Source organism: Coregonus clupeaformis, chromosome 13 (assembly GCF_020615455.1).
Source record: "Coregonus clupeaformis isolate EN_2021a chromosome 13, ASM2061545v1, whole genome shotgun sequence".
In the NCBI taxonomy this organism is placed as follows: domain Eukaryota; kingdom Metazoa; phylum Chordata; class Actinopteri; order Salmoniformes; family Salmonidae; genus Coregonus; species Coregonus clupeaformis.
This window is the reverse complement of record NC_059204.1, coordinates 5,257,629-5,274,377: the sequence shown is the minus strand read 5'-3', so window position 1 is coordinate 5,274,377 and position 16,749 is coordinate 5,257,629. Positions and strand designations below refer to the sequence as shown.

The 16,749-nt window shown below is 45.9% G+C and overlaps 1 protein-coding gene across 2 annotated transcripts; it reads right to left on the bottom strand.

Moving 5' to 3' along the window:
* Positions 1-1,959: 1,959 nt before the first annotated feature.
* kptn (kaptin (actin binding protein)) lies at positions 1,960-15,889 on the bottom strand. Of its 2 annotated transcripts, none has more exons than XM_045224180.1 (12): positions 15,558-15,889; positions 15,327-15,409; positions 14,781-14,865; positions 14,478-14,532; positions 13,835-13,913; positions 13,678-13,751; positions 13,489-13,595; positions 13,148-13,267; positions 6,464-6,527; positions 6,007-6,142; positions 4,166-4,339; positions 1,960-2,270 (listed from the first exon to the last, which is right to left on the bottom strand). In XM_045224180.1, exons 1-12 carry the CDS (start codon positions 15,766-15,768, stop codon positions 2,142-2,144), a joined length of 1,317 nt encoding a protein of 438 aa, XP_045080115.1. In that variant the 5' UTR covers positions 15,769-15,889; the 3' UTR covers positions 1,960-2,141. The 2 variants fall into 2 exon arrangements, with proteins under 2 accessions (XP_045080115.1, XP_045080116.1); XM_045224181.1 differs by having other exon boundaries at positions 2,165-2,265.
* Between the last annotated feature and the right edge of the window lie 860 nt (positions 15,890-16,749).

The following is a 16,749-nucleotide window of genomic DNA, read 5'->3' as shown; positions in this document are numbered from 1 at the left end:
TGCAGCTAGTAAGGTGCAGGTGAATAAAATATGTACAAATAAAGTAAAATGGAGGTACACTTGTGTTCACCCCAGAAATGGACCAAACCACTTTAAAGTTACTGTCTTCATACTTTCTTACACCAACTTTCATATACCAAAATGACAGGTGTGAACTTGCAGTGAGCTATGAAATAATGTAACTAGATATAAGTCAATACAGGATTTAATTATTTTAGGACTAATAGTGATATTACATCACCACTTTTTATGTTGACCCATTCCAGGTGGGTGCATGAAATTCTAGGCCTGGGCATTAACATTATCAAATCAAATCAAATGTTATTGGTCACATGCGCCGAATACAACAGGTGCAGACATTACAGTGAAATGCTTACTTACAGCCCTTAACCAACAGTGCATTTATTTTTAACAAAAAAAGTAAAAATAAAACAACAAAAAAAGTGTTGAGAAAAAAAAGAGCAGAAGTAAAATAAAGTAACAGTAGGGAGGCTATATATACAGGGGGGTACCGTTGCAGAGTCAATGTGCGGGGGCACCGGCTAGTTGAGGTAGTTGAGGTAATATGTACATGTGGGTAGAGTTAAAGTGACTATGTATAAATAATTAACAGAGTAGCATCTGCGTAAAAAGGATGGGGTGGGGGGGCAGTGCAAATAGTCCAGGTAGCCATGATTAGCTGTTCAGGAGTCTTATGGCTTGGGGGTAGAAGCTGTTGAGAAGTCTTTTGGACCTAGACTTGGCACTCCGGTACCGCTTGCCGTGCGGTAGCAGAGAGAACAGTCTATGACTAGGGTGGTTGGAGTCTTTGACAATTTTGAGGGCCTTCCTCTGACACCGCCTGGTATAGAGGTCCTGGATGGCAGGAAGCTTGGCCCCAGTGATGTACTGGGCCGTACGCACTACCCTCTGTAGTGCCTTGCGGTCAGAGGCCAAGCAGTTGCCATACCAGGCGGTGATGCAACCAGTCAGGATGCTCTCGATGGTGCAGCTGTAGAATTTTTTGAGGATCTGAGGACCCATGCCAAATCTTTTCAGTCTCCTGAGGGGGAATAGGCTTTGTCGTGCCCTCTTCACGACTGTCTTGGTATGTTTGGACCATGATAGTTCGTTGGTGATGTGGACACCAAGGAACTTGAAGCTCTCAACCTGTTCCACTACAGCCCCGTCGATGAGAATGGGGGCGTGCTCAGTCCTCTTTTTTTTTCCTGTAGTCCACAATCATCTCCTTTGTCTTGGTCACGTTGAGGGAGAGGTTGTTGTCCTGGCACCACATGGCCAGGTCTCTGACCTCCTCCCTATAGGCTGTCTCATCGTTGTCGGTGATCAGGCCTACCACTGTTGTGTCGTCGGCAAACTTAATGATGGTGTTGGAGTCGTGCCTGGCCATGCAGTCATGGGTGAACAGAGAGTACAGGAGGGGACTGAGCACGCACCCCTGAGGGCCCCCGTGTTGAGGATCAGTGTGGCAGATGTGTTGTTACCTACCCTTACCACCTGGGGCGGCCCGTCAGGAAGTCCAGGATCCAGTTGCAGAGGGAGGTGTTTAGTCCCAGGATCCTTAGCTTGGTGATGAGCTTAGAGGGCACTATGGTGTTGAATGCTGAGCTGTAGTCAATGAATAGCATTCTCACGTAGGTGTTCCTCTTGTCCAGGTGGGAAAGGGCAGTGTGGAGTGCAATAGAGATTGCATCATCTGTGGATCTGTTGGGGCGGTATGCAAATTGGCGTTGGTCTAGGGTTTCTGGGATAATGCTGTTGATGTGAGCCATGACCAGCCTTTCAAAGCACTGCTTCAATGTGCTGTATGACACCATAAAATTACTAAATACTTACTTCATGAACAAAATGAGACCTTGCCAGTGAACTTGTTGTTTTAGCTCTTTTTAGTCCTGTCATAATTACAGAGACCTAAATACAATTTTGAAAAAGCATCTTGACAATAATGCAAACAACTTATTTGGTTAACCATTTATTGTGTACATACTGTATATGGACAATATTACATGTTAGGCAACATACAACATCATGATCAAATACCATTTTTTTAAAAAGTGTAGATGCTTCATGGTAAAACTGTAATTATTGGCACAGGTAACAAAAAAACAGGTGGTTCTCAGTTTGATCGGGCACTCCGCTCCTCATTGGTCACAGCGTCCCTCTTCAGTTTCCCGTTCTGGGATTGGCTGAACTTCCGAGCCAGTGGTCAGCTTTGACAACCTGTCCGCCAGTCGCTGAAGGACCAAGTCAGCAGTGCTGGTCAGACTGTGCTAGAGAGAGGACGAGAGGGGAACATATGGAGGAATGGAAAGAAGAGAAAGAGAGTGGTAAAGAGAAAGAGATGATACAGTCAGTGGCAACACGTCAATCAGGGCAGGTGGGGCAGAACCCCACCTGTTTATAATTTTTTGCCTGTTTTGTATGATACTTTGGCATTAATACGTGTCACATATCAGTTTGCAAACAATGTAAAAAATCTGCATACAAACTTGGTCTCTTTTTAGCTTTCCTGAGTAAGGCAGCTCCAAAATGCAGGTGTTTCAGCATTGCTCAGTGCTTTCTGTGGTGGTGGGGCAGCCAGCAGAAAATATGGAGTGTAGCGGTTGGTAATGTTCTCTAGTTGCCCCGTGATTGGCTCAGTGTTCTGTCACTCATGGGGACACTACATCACGCAAAATCTACGGGTAAAGCTCGAAAATTCAAGCCCCTTGGGTGCTGCCATAGTTACATTAGAAGTGCCCATCCAAGAAGGCTCAAGGTCATTGGCCACAGATAAAATGACGTCAAATCATGTTATATCAACAGTAGCTTTGATTGGACTGATCATGTCAACATCATACTTTCAAAATCTTAGCTAGCAAGCTAGCAGTCATCATCATGAATCAAGTCGACAATCTACTGGCAAATCCTTTTCAATCCTTGTCATATGAAGATAAATAATGAAGAGAAATTATAGATAAAACGTATTGGTGCTCATCAGCCATAAACATTACACAACAAGTTGGAAATCACAAATTCAACAATGAGTGGTTTGGAAGGAATATGTGGCTAACTGCAAGCATTGCAAAGCAATAACTAGCCTGATATCCCATGAAGTGGGTGTGTGGTCCAAGTCTGGGTTTAAGGGTCTTTTTTCCAATCTTAAAAGGATAAACATTCAACATTGGCCATGCTTTCAATCCAGCATGACTTCTGCCGCGCTCAAAACAACTGGAAACTCCAAACTGGGAGATCTCAGACTTCAGTGAGTTCAAGACAACTGGGAACTCAGAAAAAAACGAGCTCCGACTGGGAAAATACATTTTGAACGGTCATCCAACTTGGAATTGCAAGTCGGTGCCTCACCCTAATAATATGGTCAATTTCCCCCTCATAATTTAGCCTACTGTTCTGACTTGGTGGTGCACATGTAGCCTATAGCCTGTTTTAGAGAAATGTAATAATCAAATATTGTAAGAGCTTTCATTGTCTGCTTATATGCCCCCTTTATTTATCCTACGGTTCTGATTTGGTGTACAGGTAGAATACTGTAAGAACGGCCCATGTTCTGAATTCTGTCGCTGTACATTTCAAAAGTGCTGAACAAATAGTTATATTGACTACGTCCGTCCTAGATCGCTCATTAACGTCTTAAATCGAAATTACGGATTGCCTCTTATCCGCTCTTCATCCCCTTGTGCCATAGATTCTCAATTGTCAGTAGAAACCACATTTGTTTAAGCAAGTCATCCATATCAGCTATGTTTTTTAAAAAGGCAGTAAATGAGGCTGAATGAACTTTTTCGCTGTCAAACAAGGCTCCGCTGATAACAAGGTGTAGCAGTGGTAAGGTGTTGGGACTGCTGTTGGGACTCTGCTGTTAGGACAGCTTTATGTAGGCCCTAACAGTTTGTGGGCACCGTTTGTCACCGTTATAGTGAAATTAATGTATTGTTTAGTGTTGTGTTGTGGCTTTGCTGGCATGCATCAACAAAAATTGCCCCACCAAGATTTACATGCTTAAATCGCCACTGGATACAGTACATATATTTCTGTAATAACATTTGCATATGCTGTTGTAAAATGCCTAGCTATCTTAAGATAGCTGGAAAAATAACTAAAAATGTAAACGTTAAATGTATTATAGGGCCTACACTCTGTGCTATGGCCCTCTATGATAATGTACCTGTAGTATGTGCAGCCCCTTGAGTGTTAGAATCGCCAGCTCTCTCAGCCCATCTCCAGTCAAGTCCAAGTAAATTATGGACAGCAAGGGGCTCTTGAAGCTCCGCCTCCACAGCAGTTGGAACTGTTCCTCTGTCCCTCTCATTGGTTGCTGGAACTTGTAGCAAAGCAGCTCCTGAAGCATAGGAGCAGAGGCATATGAGACCCTCAGCACATCAGTTAATCATGATTTGGATGAGAAGTTTTAAAGCCACACTCTGAAAGATGTGACTACCATCCAAGAGTGGAGCAAAAAAAATAATTGACAAATGGAGTAAAACATCATTCGTTTATGATAAGGTTAGACTGTTGTACTAATCTCATCAAGGGGTATGTACAGTGCATTCGGAAAGTATTCAGACCCCTTGACTTTTTCCAAATTTTGTTACGTTACAGCCTTATTCTAAAATTGATTACATTGTTAAAAAAAAAAACTGGAAATATCACATTTACATAAGTATTCAGACCCTTTCCTCAGTACTTTGTTGAAGCACTTTTGGCAGATATTACAGCCTCGGGTCTTCTTGGGTATGACGCTATAAGCTTGGTACACCTGTATTTGGAGAGTTTCTCCCATTCTTCTCAGCAGATCCTCGCAAGCTCTGTCAGGTTGGATGGGGAGCGTTCAGAGACCGAAGCCACTCCTGCGTTGTCTTGGCTGTGTGCTTAGGGTCGTTGTCCTGTTGGAAGGTGAATCTTCGCCCCAGTCTGAGGTCCTGAGCACTCTGGAGCAGGTTTTCATCAAGGATCTCTCTGTACTTTGCTCCGTTCATCTTTCCCTTGATCCTGACTAGTCTCCCAGTCCCTGCCGCTGAAAAACATCCCCACAGCACCATGCTTCACCGTAGGGATGGTGCCAGGTTTCCTCCGGACGTGATGCTTGGCATTCAGGCCAAAGAGTTCAATCTTGGTTTAATCAGACCAGAGAATCTTGTTTCTCATGGTCTGAGAGTCCGTTAGGTCCGTTTTGGCAAACTCCAAGTGGGTGTCATCATGTGCCTTTTACTGATGAGTGGCTTCCGTCTGGCCACTCTACCATAAAGGCCTGATTGGTGGAGTGCTGCAGAGATGGTTGGGCTTCTGGAAGGTTCTCCCATCTCCCCAGAGGAACTCTGTCAGAGTGACCATTGGGTTCTTGGTCACCTCCCTGACCAAGGCCCTTCTCCCCCGATTGCGCAGTTTGGCTGGGCAGCCAGCTCTAGGAAGAGTCTTGGTGGTTCCAAACTTCTTCCATTTAAGAATGATTGAGGCTGTGTTCTTGGGGACCTTCAATGCTGCAGAAAAGTTTTGGTACCATTCCCCAGATCTGTGCATTGACAAAATCCTGTCTCCGGGCTCTACGGACAATTTCTTCGACCTCATGCCTTGCTTTTTGCTCTGACATGCACTGTCAACTGTGGGACCTTATATAGACATGATTGTGCCTTTCCAAATCATGTCCAATCAAGTTGTAGAAACATCTCATGGATGATCAATGGTAACAGAATGCACCTGAGCTAAATTTTGAGTCTCATAGCAAAGGGTCTGAATAATTATGTAAATAAGGTATTTCTATTTTTATTTTTAATACATGTGCTAACATTTTTACAAACCTGTTTTCACTTAGTCATTATGGGGTATTGTGTGTAGGTTGATGAGGAAAACATTTAGTCAATTTTAGAATAAGGCTGTGACGTAACAAAATGTGGAAAAAGGGAAGGGGTTTGAATACTTTCCAAATGCACAGTATTTCATTAGTTTAAATGAAGTCTTTTTTTTTGCTCATAGCCCTTCTGCCCCTTATGAGAAGCCCCACAAACTCACCTGTCCATAGGTTCCCAGTAACAGCTCCTTCTGTCCATCAAAGTCCAGGTCTGTGACCAGCGCACAGAGCACTGCGTCACACTGGTCACTCTCCGAGAGGCATGCAGGGCGACTCACACCGTACCCCTGGACATCCCTGAGAGCACAATGTCCTGACCATTCTGACCATAGAAACCTAACTGACCACACAGTGACCGTAGACTAGAAAGCGCACGGACCACCCAGGGAACACAAAACACTCACCAGGACAAAATAGAATATCCTTACCGACCACCACAGAGTATGAAAAGGCTTTATTCAACAAATGACTGGCTACCACTGCAATAAGATATGGGTGTGCGACTTTAATTACATTTCTGAGGTAATGTTCCATTAGTAAGCACCTCTCGCAAATGGTTTGCATTCTTTATTAATGTATTCTTAGTCTCTAATAGGCCTGTATGCCTGTGATACTGACCTGTACACGACAGCCATCTCTATACTGCTGGTCACCAGGAGGTTGTAACCAACGACCTCAATGTCTGAGAAAAGTGTGGAGACAAACATTTTGTTTTTTATGGCTGTGGCGGTCATGAAATGTTGTCAAGCGGTAATTGTATTGCAAATGGAGCCGGTCTCACAGTAATCTACCGTTAATTAACATAAATATGTTTACAATCTCCAGGCTTCCACGCATACAAGCTGCTGATGCATGCCTTTGGAACAGCTACATTTAAAAAAGTTGAATAAATCTATTTAATATAGCCTACACCATCACAATAAAATCCATTATTTATTTACTTGTGATAGGCCTATAAACCTGGGAATGTTTTAGAAATCAAAACATACACTACCAGTCAAAAGTTTGGACACACCTACTCATTCAAGGGTTTTTCTTTATTTTTTTAACTATTTTTTACATTGTAGAATAATAGTGAAGACATCAAAACTATGAAATAGCACATATGGAATCATGTAGTAACCAAAAAAGTGTTAAACAAATCAAAATATTTTTTATATTTGAGATTCTTCAAATAGCCACCCTTTGCCTTGATGACAGCTTTGCACACTCTTGGCATTCTCTCAACCACCTTCATGAGGTAGTCACCTGGAATGTTAGCTAGTTAACACACTATTGGTGGTTTGTTGTGACCAAGTGTTGGTGCTAAACTGTGTGTTATTGTTATTGGGTGCTAGCATGCTAGTTAGCTATGGTGTCATAGTTAGCTAGCTGAATAAAGTGGGTTGAGTCTATTCCTTTAAACATTGAACCGCTGTGGTTCACAACAATTCTGATTTCTAAAGGTGGAAGTTGGGAGAGTTTTTGTTCGGGTGGTTCAGTGAAACAATTTTAGTTTCTGAGGTAGAAGTTTTTGGTGAGGGAGGCCCTGCTCTCTCCTCTCCCAGATGCTTAGCTCATTTCATTCCGATCTCCTCTGCATTTTTGTAGCCATTTGCTACAGCCTGTCAACTATGCCTCTGCCTATCCCTGTTCTCTCCTCTCTGCACAGGCTACACAAACGCACCACGCCGCGTGGCTGCTGCCTCTCTAACCTGGTGGTCCCTGCACGCACCCCACACCTGGAGTTCCAGGTCGCAGGCAGCCTCTGGAACTGCCGTTCTGCTGCCAACAAAGCTGACTTCATCCCAGCCTATGCCAACCTCCAGTCCCTCGACTTCCTGGCGCTGACGGAAACATGGATCACCACTGAAAACACTGCTACTCCTACTGCTCTCTCCTCGTCTGACCATGTGTTCTCGCATACCCCGAGAGCATCTGGTCAGAGGGGTGGTGGTACAGGAATCCTCATCTCTCCCAAGTGGACATTCTCAATTTTTCCCCTAACCCATCTGTCTATCTCCTCATTTGAATTCCATGCTGTCACAGTCACTAGCCCATTTAAGCTTAATATCCTTGTCATCTATCGCCCTCCAGGTTCCCTTGGAGAGTTCATCAATGAGCTTGACGCCTTGATAAGTTCCTTTCCTGAGGATGGCTCACCCCTCACAGTTTTGGGGGATTTCAACCTCCCTATGTCCACATTTGACTCATTTCTCTCTGCCTCCTTCTTTCCACTCCTCTCCTCTTTTGACCTCACCCTCTCACCGTCCCCCCTACTCACAAGGCAGGCAATACGCTTGACCTCATCTTCACTAGATGCTGCTCCTCTACTAATCTCACTGCAACTCCCCTCCATGTCTCCGACCACTACTTTGTTTCCTTTTCTCTCTCGCTCTCCTCCCACACTACTCACTCTGCCCCTACACAGATGGTAATGCGCCGCCGCAACCTTCGCTCTCTCTCTCCCACTACTCTCTCCTCTTCCATCCTATCATCTCTTCCCTCTGCTCAATCCTTCTCCCTCCAATCTCCTGATTCTGCCTCCTCAACCCTCCTCTCCTCCCTTTCTGCATCCTTTGACTCTCTGTGTCCCCTATCCTCCCGGCCGGCTCGGTCCTCCCCTCCAGCTCCGTGGCTTGATGACTCATTGCGAGCTCACAGAACAGAGCTCCGGGCAGCGGAGCGGAAATGGAAGAAAACTAAACTCCCTGCCGACCTGGCATCTTTTCACTCCCTCCTCTCTACATTTTCTTCATCTGTTTCTGCTGCTAAGGCCACCTTCTACCACTAAATTCCAAGCATCTGCCTCTAACCCTAGGAAGCTCTTTGCCACATTTTCCTCCCTCCTGAATCCCCCCCTCCCCCCTCCTCTCTCTCTGTGGATGACTTCGTCAACCACTTTGAAAAGAAGGTTGACGACATCCGATCCTCGTTTGTTAAGTCTAATGACACTGCTGGTCCTGCTCACACTGCCCTACCCTATGCTTTGACTTCTTTCTCCCCTCTCTCTCCAGATAAAATCCTGCGACTTGTGACTGCAGGCCGCCCAACAACCTGCCCGCTTGACCCCATCCCCTCCTCCCTTCTCCAGACCATCTCCGGTGACCTTCTCCCCCTACCTCACCTCGCTGATCAACTCATCCTTGACCGCTGGCCATGTCCCTTCCGTCTTCAAGAGAGCGAGAGTTGCTCCCCTTCTCAAAAAACCAACACTCGACCCCACTGATGTCAACAACTACAGACCAGTATCCCTTCTTTCTTTTCTTTCCAAAACCATTGAGCGTGCCGTCTTTAGCCAACTCTCTTGCTATCTCTCTCAGAATGACCTTCTTGATCCAAACCAATCAGGTTTCAGGACTGGTCATTCAACTGAGACTGCTCTTCTCTGTGTCACGGAGACTCTCCGCACTGCTAAAGCTAACTCTCTCTCCTCTGCTCTTGTCCTTCTAGACCTGTCTGCTGCCTTTGATACTGTGAACCATCAGATCCTCCTCTCCACCCTCTCCGAGCTGGGCATCTCCGGCGCGGCTCACTCCTGGATTGCGTCCTACCTGACCGGTCGCTCCTACCAAGTGGCGTGGCGAGAAGCTGTCTCCGCACCACGTGCTCTCACCACTGGTGTCCCCCAGGGCTCAGTTCTAGGCCCTCTCCTTTTCTCCCTATACACCAAGTCACTTGGCTCTGTCATATCCTCACACGGCCTCTCCTATCATTGCTACGCTGACGATACACAACTAATCTTCTCCTTTCCCCCTTCTGATAACCAGGTGGCGAATCGCATCTCTGCATGTCTGGCAGACATATCAGTATGGATGACGGATCACCACCTCAAGCTGAACCCTGGCAAGACGGAGCTGCTCTTCCTCCCGGGGAAGGACTGCCCGTTCCATGATCTCGCCATCACGGTTGACAACTCCGTTGTGTCCTCCTCCCAGAGTGCGAAGAGCCTTGGCGTGACCCTGGACAACACCCTGTCGTTCTCCGCTAACATCAAGGCGGTGACCCGCTCCTGCAGGTTCATGCTCTACAACATTCGGAGAGTACGACCCTGCCTTACACAGGAAGCGGCACAGGTCCTAATCCAGGCACTTGTCATCTCCCGTCTGGATTACTGCAACTCGCTGTTGGCTGGCCTCCCTGCATGTGCCATTAAACCCCTACAACTCATCCAGAATGCCGCAGCCCGTCTGGTGTTCAACCTTCCCAAGTTCTCTCACGTCACCCCCCTCCTCCGCACACTCCACTGGCTTCCAGTTGAAGCTCGCATCCGTTACAAGACCATGGTGCTTGCCTATGGAGCAGCGAGGGGAACGGCACCTCTGTACCTTCGGGCTCTGATCAGTCCCTACACCCAAACGAGGGCATTGCGTTCATCCACCTCTGGCCTGCTGGCTCCCTTCCTCTGCGGAAGCATAGTTCCCGCTCAGCCCAGTCAAAACTGTTCGCTGCTCTGGCACCCCAATGGTGGAACAAGCTCCCTCACGACGCCAGGACAGCGGAGTCACTCACCACCTTCCGGAGACATTTGAAACCCCACCTCTTTAAGGAATACCTGGGATAGGATAAAGCAATCCTTCTACCCCCCCACACACACAGCGGAGTCGCTCACCACCTTCCGGAGACATTTGAAACCCCACCTCTTTAAGGAATACCTGGGATAGGATAAAGTAATCCTTCTACCCCACCCCCCCACCCCACAGCGGAGTCACTCACCACCTTCCGGAGACATTTGAAACCCCCACCTCTTTAAGGAATACCTGGGATAGGATAAAGTAATCCTTCTACCCCCCCCACCCCACCCCCACCCCACAGCGGAGTCACTCACCACCTTCCGGAGACATTTGAAACCCCACCTCTTTAAGGAATACCTGGGATAGGATAAAGCAATCCTTCTACCCCCCCCCCACACACACAGCGGAGTCGCTCACCACCTTCCGGAGACATTTGAAACCCCACCTCTTTAAGGAATACCTGGGATAGGATAAAGTAATCCTTCTACCCCACCCCCCCCACCCCACAGCGGAGTCACTCACCACCTTCCGGAGACATTTGAAACCCCACCTCTTTAAGGAATACCTGGGATAGGATAAAGTAATCCTTCTACCCCCCCCACCCCACCCCACCCCACAGCGGAGTCACTCACCACCTTCCGGAGACATTTGAAACCCCACCTCTTTAAGGAATACCTGGGATAGGATAAAGCAATCCTTCTACCCCCCCACACACACAGCGGAGTCGCTCACCACCTTCCGGAGACATTTGAAACCCCACCTCTTTAAGGAATACCTGGGATAGGATAAAGTAATCCTTCTACCCCACCCCCCCACCCCACAGCGGAGTCACTCACCACCTTCCGGGAGACATTTGAAACCCCACCTCTTTAAGGAATACCTGGGATAGGATAAAGTAATCCTTCTACCCCCCCCACCCCACCCCACCCCACAGCGGAGTCACTCACCACCTTCCGGAGACATTTGAAACCCCACCTCTTTAAGGAATACCTGGGATAGGATAAAGTAATCCTTCTACCCCCCACACAGCGGAGTCGCTCACCACCTTCCGGAGACATTTGAAACCCCACCTCTTTAAGGAATACCTGGGATAGGATAAAGTAATCCTTCTACCCCCCTCCCACACACAGCGGAGTCACTCACCACCTTCCGGAGACATTTGAAACCCCACCTCTTTAAGGAATACCTGGGATAGGATAAAGTAATCCTTCTACCCCACCCCCAAGTTAATTAGAGTTACCAGCCTCAGAAATTGCAGCCCAAATAAATGCTTCAGAGTTCAAGTCATCGACACATCTCAACATCAACTGTTCAGAGGGGACTGTGTAAATCAGGCCTTCATGGTCAAATTGCTGCAAAGCACCGACTACTAAAAGGACACCAATAAGAAGAAGAGGCCTGCTTGGGCCAAGAAACACGAGCAATGGACCTTAGACCGGTGGAAATTTGTCCTTTAGTCTGGAGTCCAAATTGGAGATTTTTGGTTCCAACCGCCATGTCTTTGTGAGACGCGGTGTGGGTGAACGGATGATCTCCGCATGTGTAGTTCCCACCGTAAAGCATGGTGGAGGTGTTATGGTGTGGGGGTGCTTTGCTGGTGACACTGTCTGTGATTTATTTAGAATTCAAGGCACACTTAACCAGCATGGCTACCACAGTATTCTGCAGCGATACGCCATCCCATCTGGTTTGGACTATCATTCGTTTTTCAACAGGATAATGACCCAACACACCTCCAGGCTGTGTCAGGACTATTTTACCAAGAAGGAGAGTGATGGAGGGCTGCATCAGATGATCTGGCCTCCACAATCCCCCGATCTCAACCCAATTGAGATGGTTTGGGATGAGTCGGACGGCAGAGTGAAGGAAAAGCAGCCAACAAGTGCTCAGCATATGTGGCAACTCTTTCAAGACTGTTGGAAAAGCATTCCAGATAAAGCTGGTTGAGAGAATGCCAAGTGTGCAAAGCTGTCATCAAGGCAAAGGGTGGCTATTTGAAGAATCTCAAATGTAAAATATATTTTGAATGAGTAGGTGTGTCCAAACTTTCGACTGGTACTGTAAGGGCTGCATGATGTGACTCTATATTGATGATTTGGAAAAGGCATGCGCTCTGATCCTTGCGCTTGACGCGTAGAGAGAAAGACAATTGCATTGCTGCTCTGCTTGTGTGGCAAGCAAGTTAGGGGATATCTAATCAATGGAAGATGGAATTAAAATTACAGAATGAAAAGTTAAATGAGAAAGAAAGGCTACAATGACCAAAAGCCAACAGGTAGGCTGCTATTTAGGCTATAATCTGAATGGATTTGTTGTTATGTGTAGGGTAACTGTAGGACGGTGCAACATCTGCATAGAATTTGCAATACATCTATAGCTCCACCTAGCCCACTGGTAGGCTAGGGAGAGGTTCTGACCAAATGCTCTCTTCTCCTATCTAATCATTTTGTGTTTGACTGTGCATAAACATGGATCTACAAATCTCATTGCATCCAAAAGAACGACTTGTTATTATTATGTAGATCAGTCAGTCTGCTCAGTCAGTCGGTGATCAGCAACTGAGCAGAATGATTCCCTCAAACACGTCCAGAGTTTTGGAAGGAAAGTACATCCGCAAATCATAGGTTATGTCGCAAATGGCACCCTATTCCTAGGTTATGTCGCAAATGGCACCCTATTCCCTATATAGTGCACTACTTCTGACAAAAGCCCTATAGGCACTGGTAAAACGTAGAACTCTACATAGGGAATGTAGTGCCAGTTGGGCACAACAATATCCAGAGATCATATCGTTGCTGCTCATACATACCGTCCCCTCCCTCCTCTCCTGCCCTTTCGGGGTCCGCCGACTCCGCTCGGGAATGCAGAGGGAAGAGCAGCACGGTGGAGATGGGACTGTCCTGCTGCACCCGCCAACTCTGCACAATCTCTAATCCGCGCGGACGCATGTGAAAACACAGAAAGGAAAGTACATCCGCAAATCATAGGGTGTGTCCAAAATGGCACCCTATTCCCTATATAGCGCACTACATTTAACCAAAGCCCTACGGGCCCTGGTCGAAAGTAGTGCACTAAATAGGGAATTGAGTGCCATTTGGGACACAATCCTATAGTGAGTTAGTGTATGTGTTGTGTATAGGCAGTCCTCACTAGGTCCAGTTTGGTCCACCAGAGCCAGCCCCACGCAGCCATTCTGACAGCCAAAGGCCGAGAGACGATGACCGCTGGGGATACTCAGCACATCAAGCCACAACACACTGCAAAGAGAGGGAACAGTGATTACACACACACACACACACAACTGGGAGAGAACAGCAGACAGAGGTTACACAAACTAACTTGCTGGGCAGCTCTTGTAGCTCAGGGAAGAGTCTCTCGACTGGCTGCTCTTCAAATTGGTGAAGGGAGGCGTTCTATTGCAGAGAAGAGATGTTAACTAGTCTCCCACACCAAACATTACAAATCTCACTGCACATACACAGGTACATAGGCTTACCTCCTTGTAAAGATGAATCCTCTGGTCATGACCACTGAGCAGAAACACTGTCTCACTGCATCCATCTTCGCACTGCACTCTGGAACAGTGATATACTGTTGTTAGTCATGTCATTAACAATGTAAGGAAGTGATAAAACCCTATCGTCATGCCAGGCTTTTTTTATACATTCAATAATATAATCTAGACTCATACATTGGGTCATTCATGCACACACATTTATACTGACTCTACACACACACTCACATCAACAGTCAACATATACGCTGCTGCTAGTCTGTTTATCATATATCCTGATGCCTAGTCACCTTACTCCTATACATGTCTACCTCTATCACTCCAGTCTCCCTGCACATTGTATAGTATTGGAACTGACCCTGTATATAGCTTACTTACTGCTCATGTTCTTCTTATTTCAGTCTTCTTATTTCTACTTTATGTTATTTTTAGTACTACATTGATTACTGCACTGTTGGGTTTAGAACTTGCAAGAAAGGCATTTCACTGTACTACTGTGCACGCGACATTAAAACTTTAAACTTGAAAGTGCATTGTGCACCTAAAAGTCAAAGAAGTATGAACTATGTCTAAAGTTGTTTAGGCAAGTTAGATTGGGGCCCACTCTACTGTGTACAGTACTTACTCTGTGTGGTAAAGCTGGAAGGGGGTGAACTGCAGCTCCAGGTTCAGACAGCTCTCTAAGAAGAGGACAAAGAAACAAGCTATAATCAGGGTCATGTTCACTAGGCACGAAACAGAAGAAACCGGTTCATAACAGGGTGAAATTGGGAGGTATTATCTGAACTCTTTTGTTTTCAATCGTACAATGTTTTGAAACACTTTACTACATGTTCCTAATGAAAACAACCCTGTAAAACCATGTGAATACCAGAAGGGAATGTGTGTTCTATGTGACTCTGCTGCAGCAGGTGATGCGATGACTCACGTGCAATGGACTCCAGGTTGAATTCTGACCCTGGCTCGTAGTCACAGTAGATGTTGAGGAACGGAGTGGCTTTGTCACCAGAGTCCTGGGGGGAACGAGTGAAGACAAGTGTTATGGATACAGCAGGGTTCTTCAATTCCAGTCCTGGAGGGCCGAAACACTTCTGTTTTTCATCCTCTCCTTCTAATCAGGGGCTAATTCAGACCTGGGACACCAGGTGAGTGCAATTAACTACCAGGTAGAAATAAAAAACAGAAGTGTTTCGGCCCTCCAGGACCGGAATTGAAGAACCCTGGGATACAGTGATGTGTGAACACACTTTCATCTACCAAAGAGAAAGAGAGAGAAGTGATCATGGTCGTATCATTCAGTAGACACGAAACGTAAGAAAACATCCCAAAACAGAGAGGTACTATCTGAACTTGCCCATGAGAAATGCTCGTTTTCTGTTTTGCTACAGTGTGGCCTAATGAACACGACTCATGTTTGGGTAGGATATGTGTACAGATGTGTTCACTAGGAGAAGGGTAGGTGATATAAATATACCTTAATGAACGTTATTCCCACGACCAGGCCCCTGTTCGGTGAGGATTTGTTGAAAGCGTCAATTGATACAATCTCTGCATCAACTGAAGAGACAGAGAACGACAGACACACATTAGCAAGTTTACTATCTACACATTTTGTATACACATACACAACACATGAATCGATGCAATGCATGCAATAATGCAACAGTAGCAGGATACATTCTGTAGCTAGCTATCTTATCCTCACCTGGTATGTAAGTGAACTGTACCTCTTTAGCCACAGGTCTGATTTTCTGTTGGAGGTCTTGGTACCTGAAACAGACCACTTTGCCTTTCAGAGTAGCGGCGAGTAGCTGTTGCTCTCCAGCCTGACAGAGTCCGTACATGTTACTCTGGGACAGAAAGCGGCTGAAACTGTCCTCCACGAATGGACACGCTTCTTTCCCCTCGCGTAGCATCCTCGTGACGTAGTAAATAAAATTGATCTAATCAGAATTTGCCAAAACTAGTGCAAAACACCAGCCTATTCCAATAATCCCAAATCCTCCATCACCCTACACGCAGTCAAAAAACACAACATCCGGATGTGGGAGGAACTACGAGTAAAATTGTCCAATTGGAATTTTTTTAATGATTTCTAGCAAATCAGTGTGGAGGTCTTCAACCAATCACTTAACGTCGTAGTTCAGTTACTGCAGTGCAATACGCAAACGTCAACCACTAGGTGTCACAAAAAACTATATAAAAAAATCCATGATCCTGTCTATGGATGTTCCTATAGATAGGATCATGCGTAAGCAAAACAACGGCATGCATTCTAGTCTCTTGGCTTGGAATATAAATAAAAGTAATCTGTTTGAGTGTTCAGTTTATATATTAACTTATTGGACTTAGTGTCCTCAAATACTTTTCACTTGTGAACAGTATAATGTATATTACTTCTGAGCGGCTGCGGGTCCTCTTCTAAGCAGGCGTTATTTTTATTTATTTCTTTTTTATCTCACTGGCTTTCTTACACAGAGCACACCTCACAATTCAGTATAACAGTTGCCAGTCCCTGACACATATCTCTGTGAATCAAGCCTCTCTAATTACTTATTTGTATAATATTGTGGAGGAGAGATGAATGAAGAGTTTTGTTTTTTTGAGGACTGCACAACAGACAGTAGGCTGCCTCAATATAAAACATGGTTATCAGTGTGTGTGTGAGAGAGAGAGCAGGGAACACATTTACATCATTTAGCAGACGCTCTTATCCAGAGCAACTTACATGCAGACATTATTAATTTTTTCATATTGGCCCCCCATGGGAATCAAACACACAACCCTGGCATTGCAAACACCATGCTCTATCAACTGAGCTACATCCCTGCTGGCCATTCCCTCCCCTACCCTGGGCCAATTGTGAGCCACCCCATGGGTCTCCCGGTCGCAGCCGG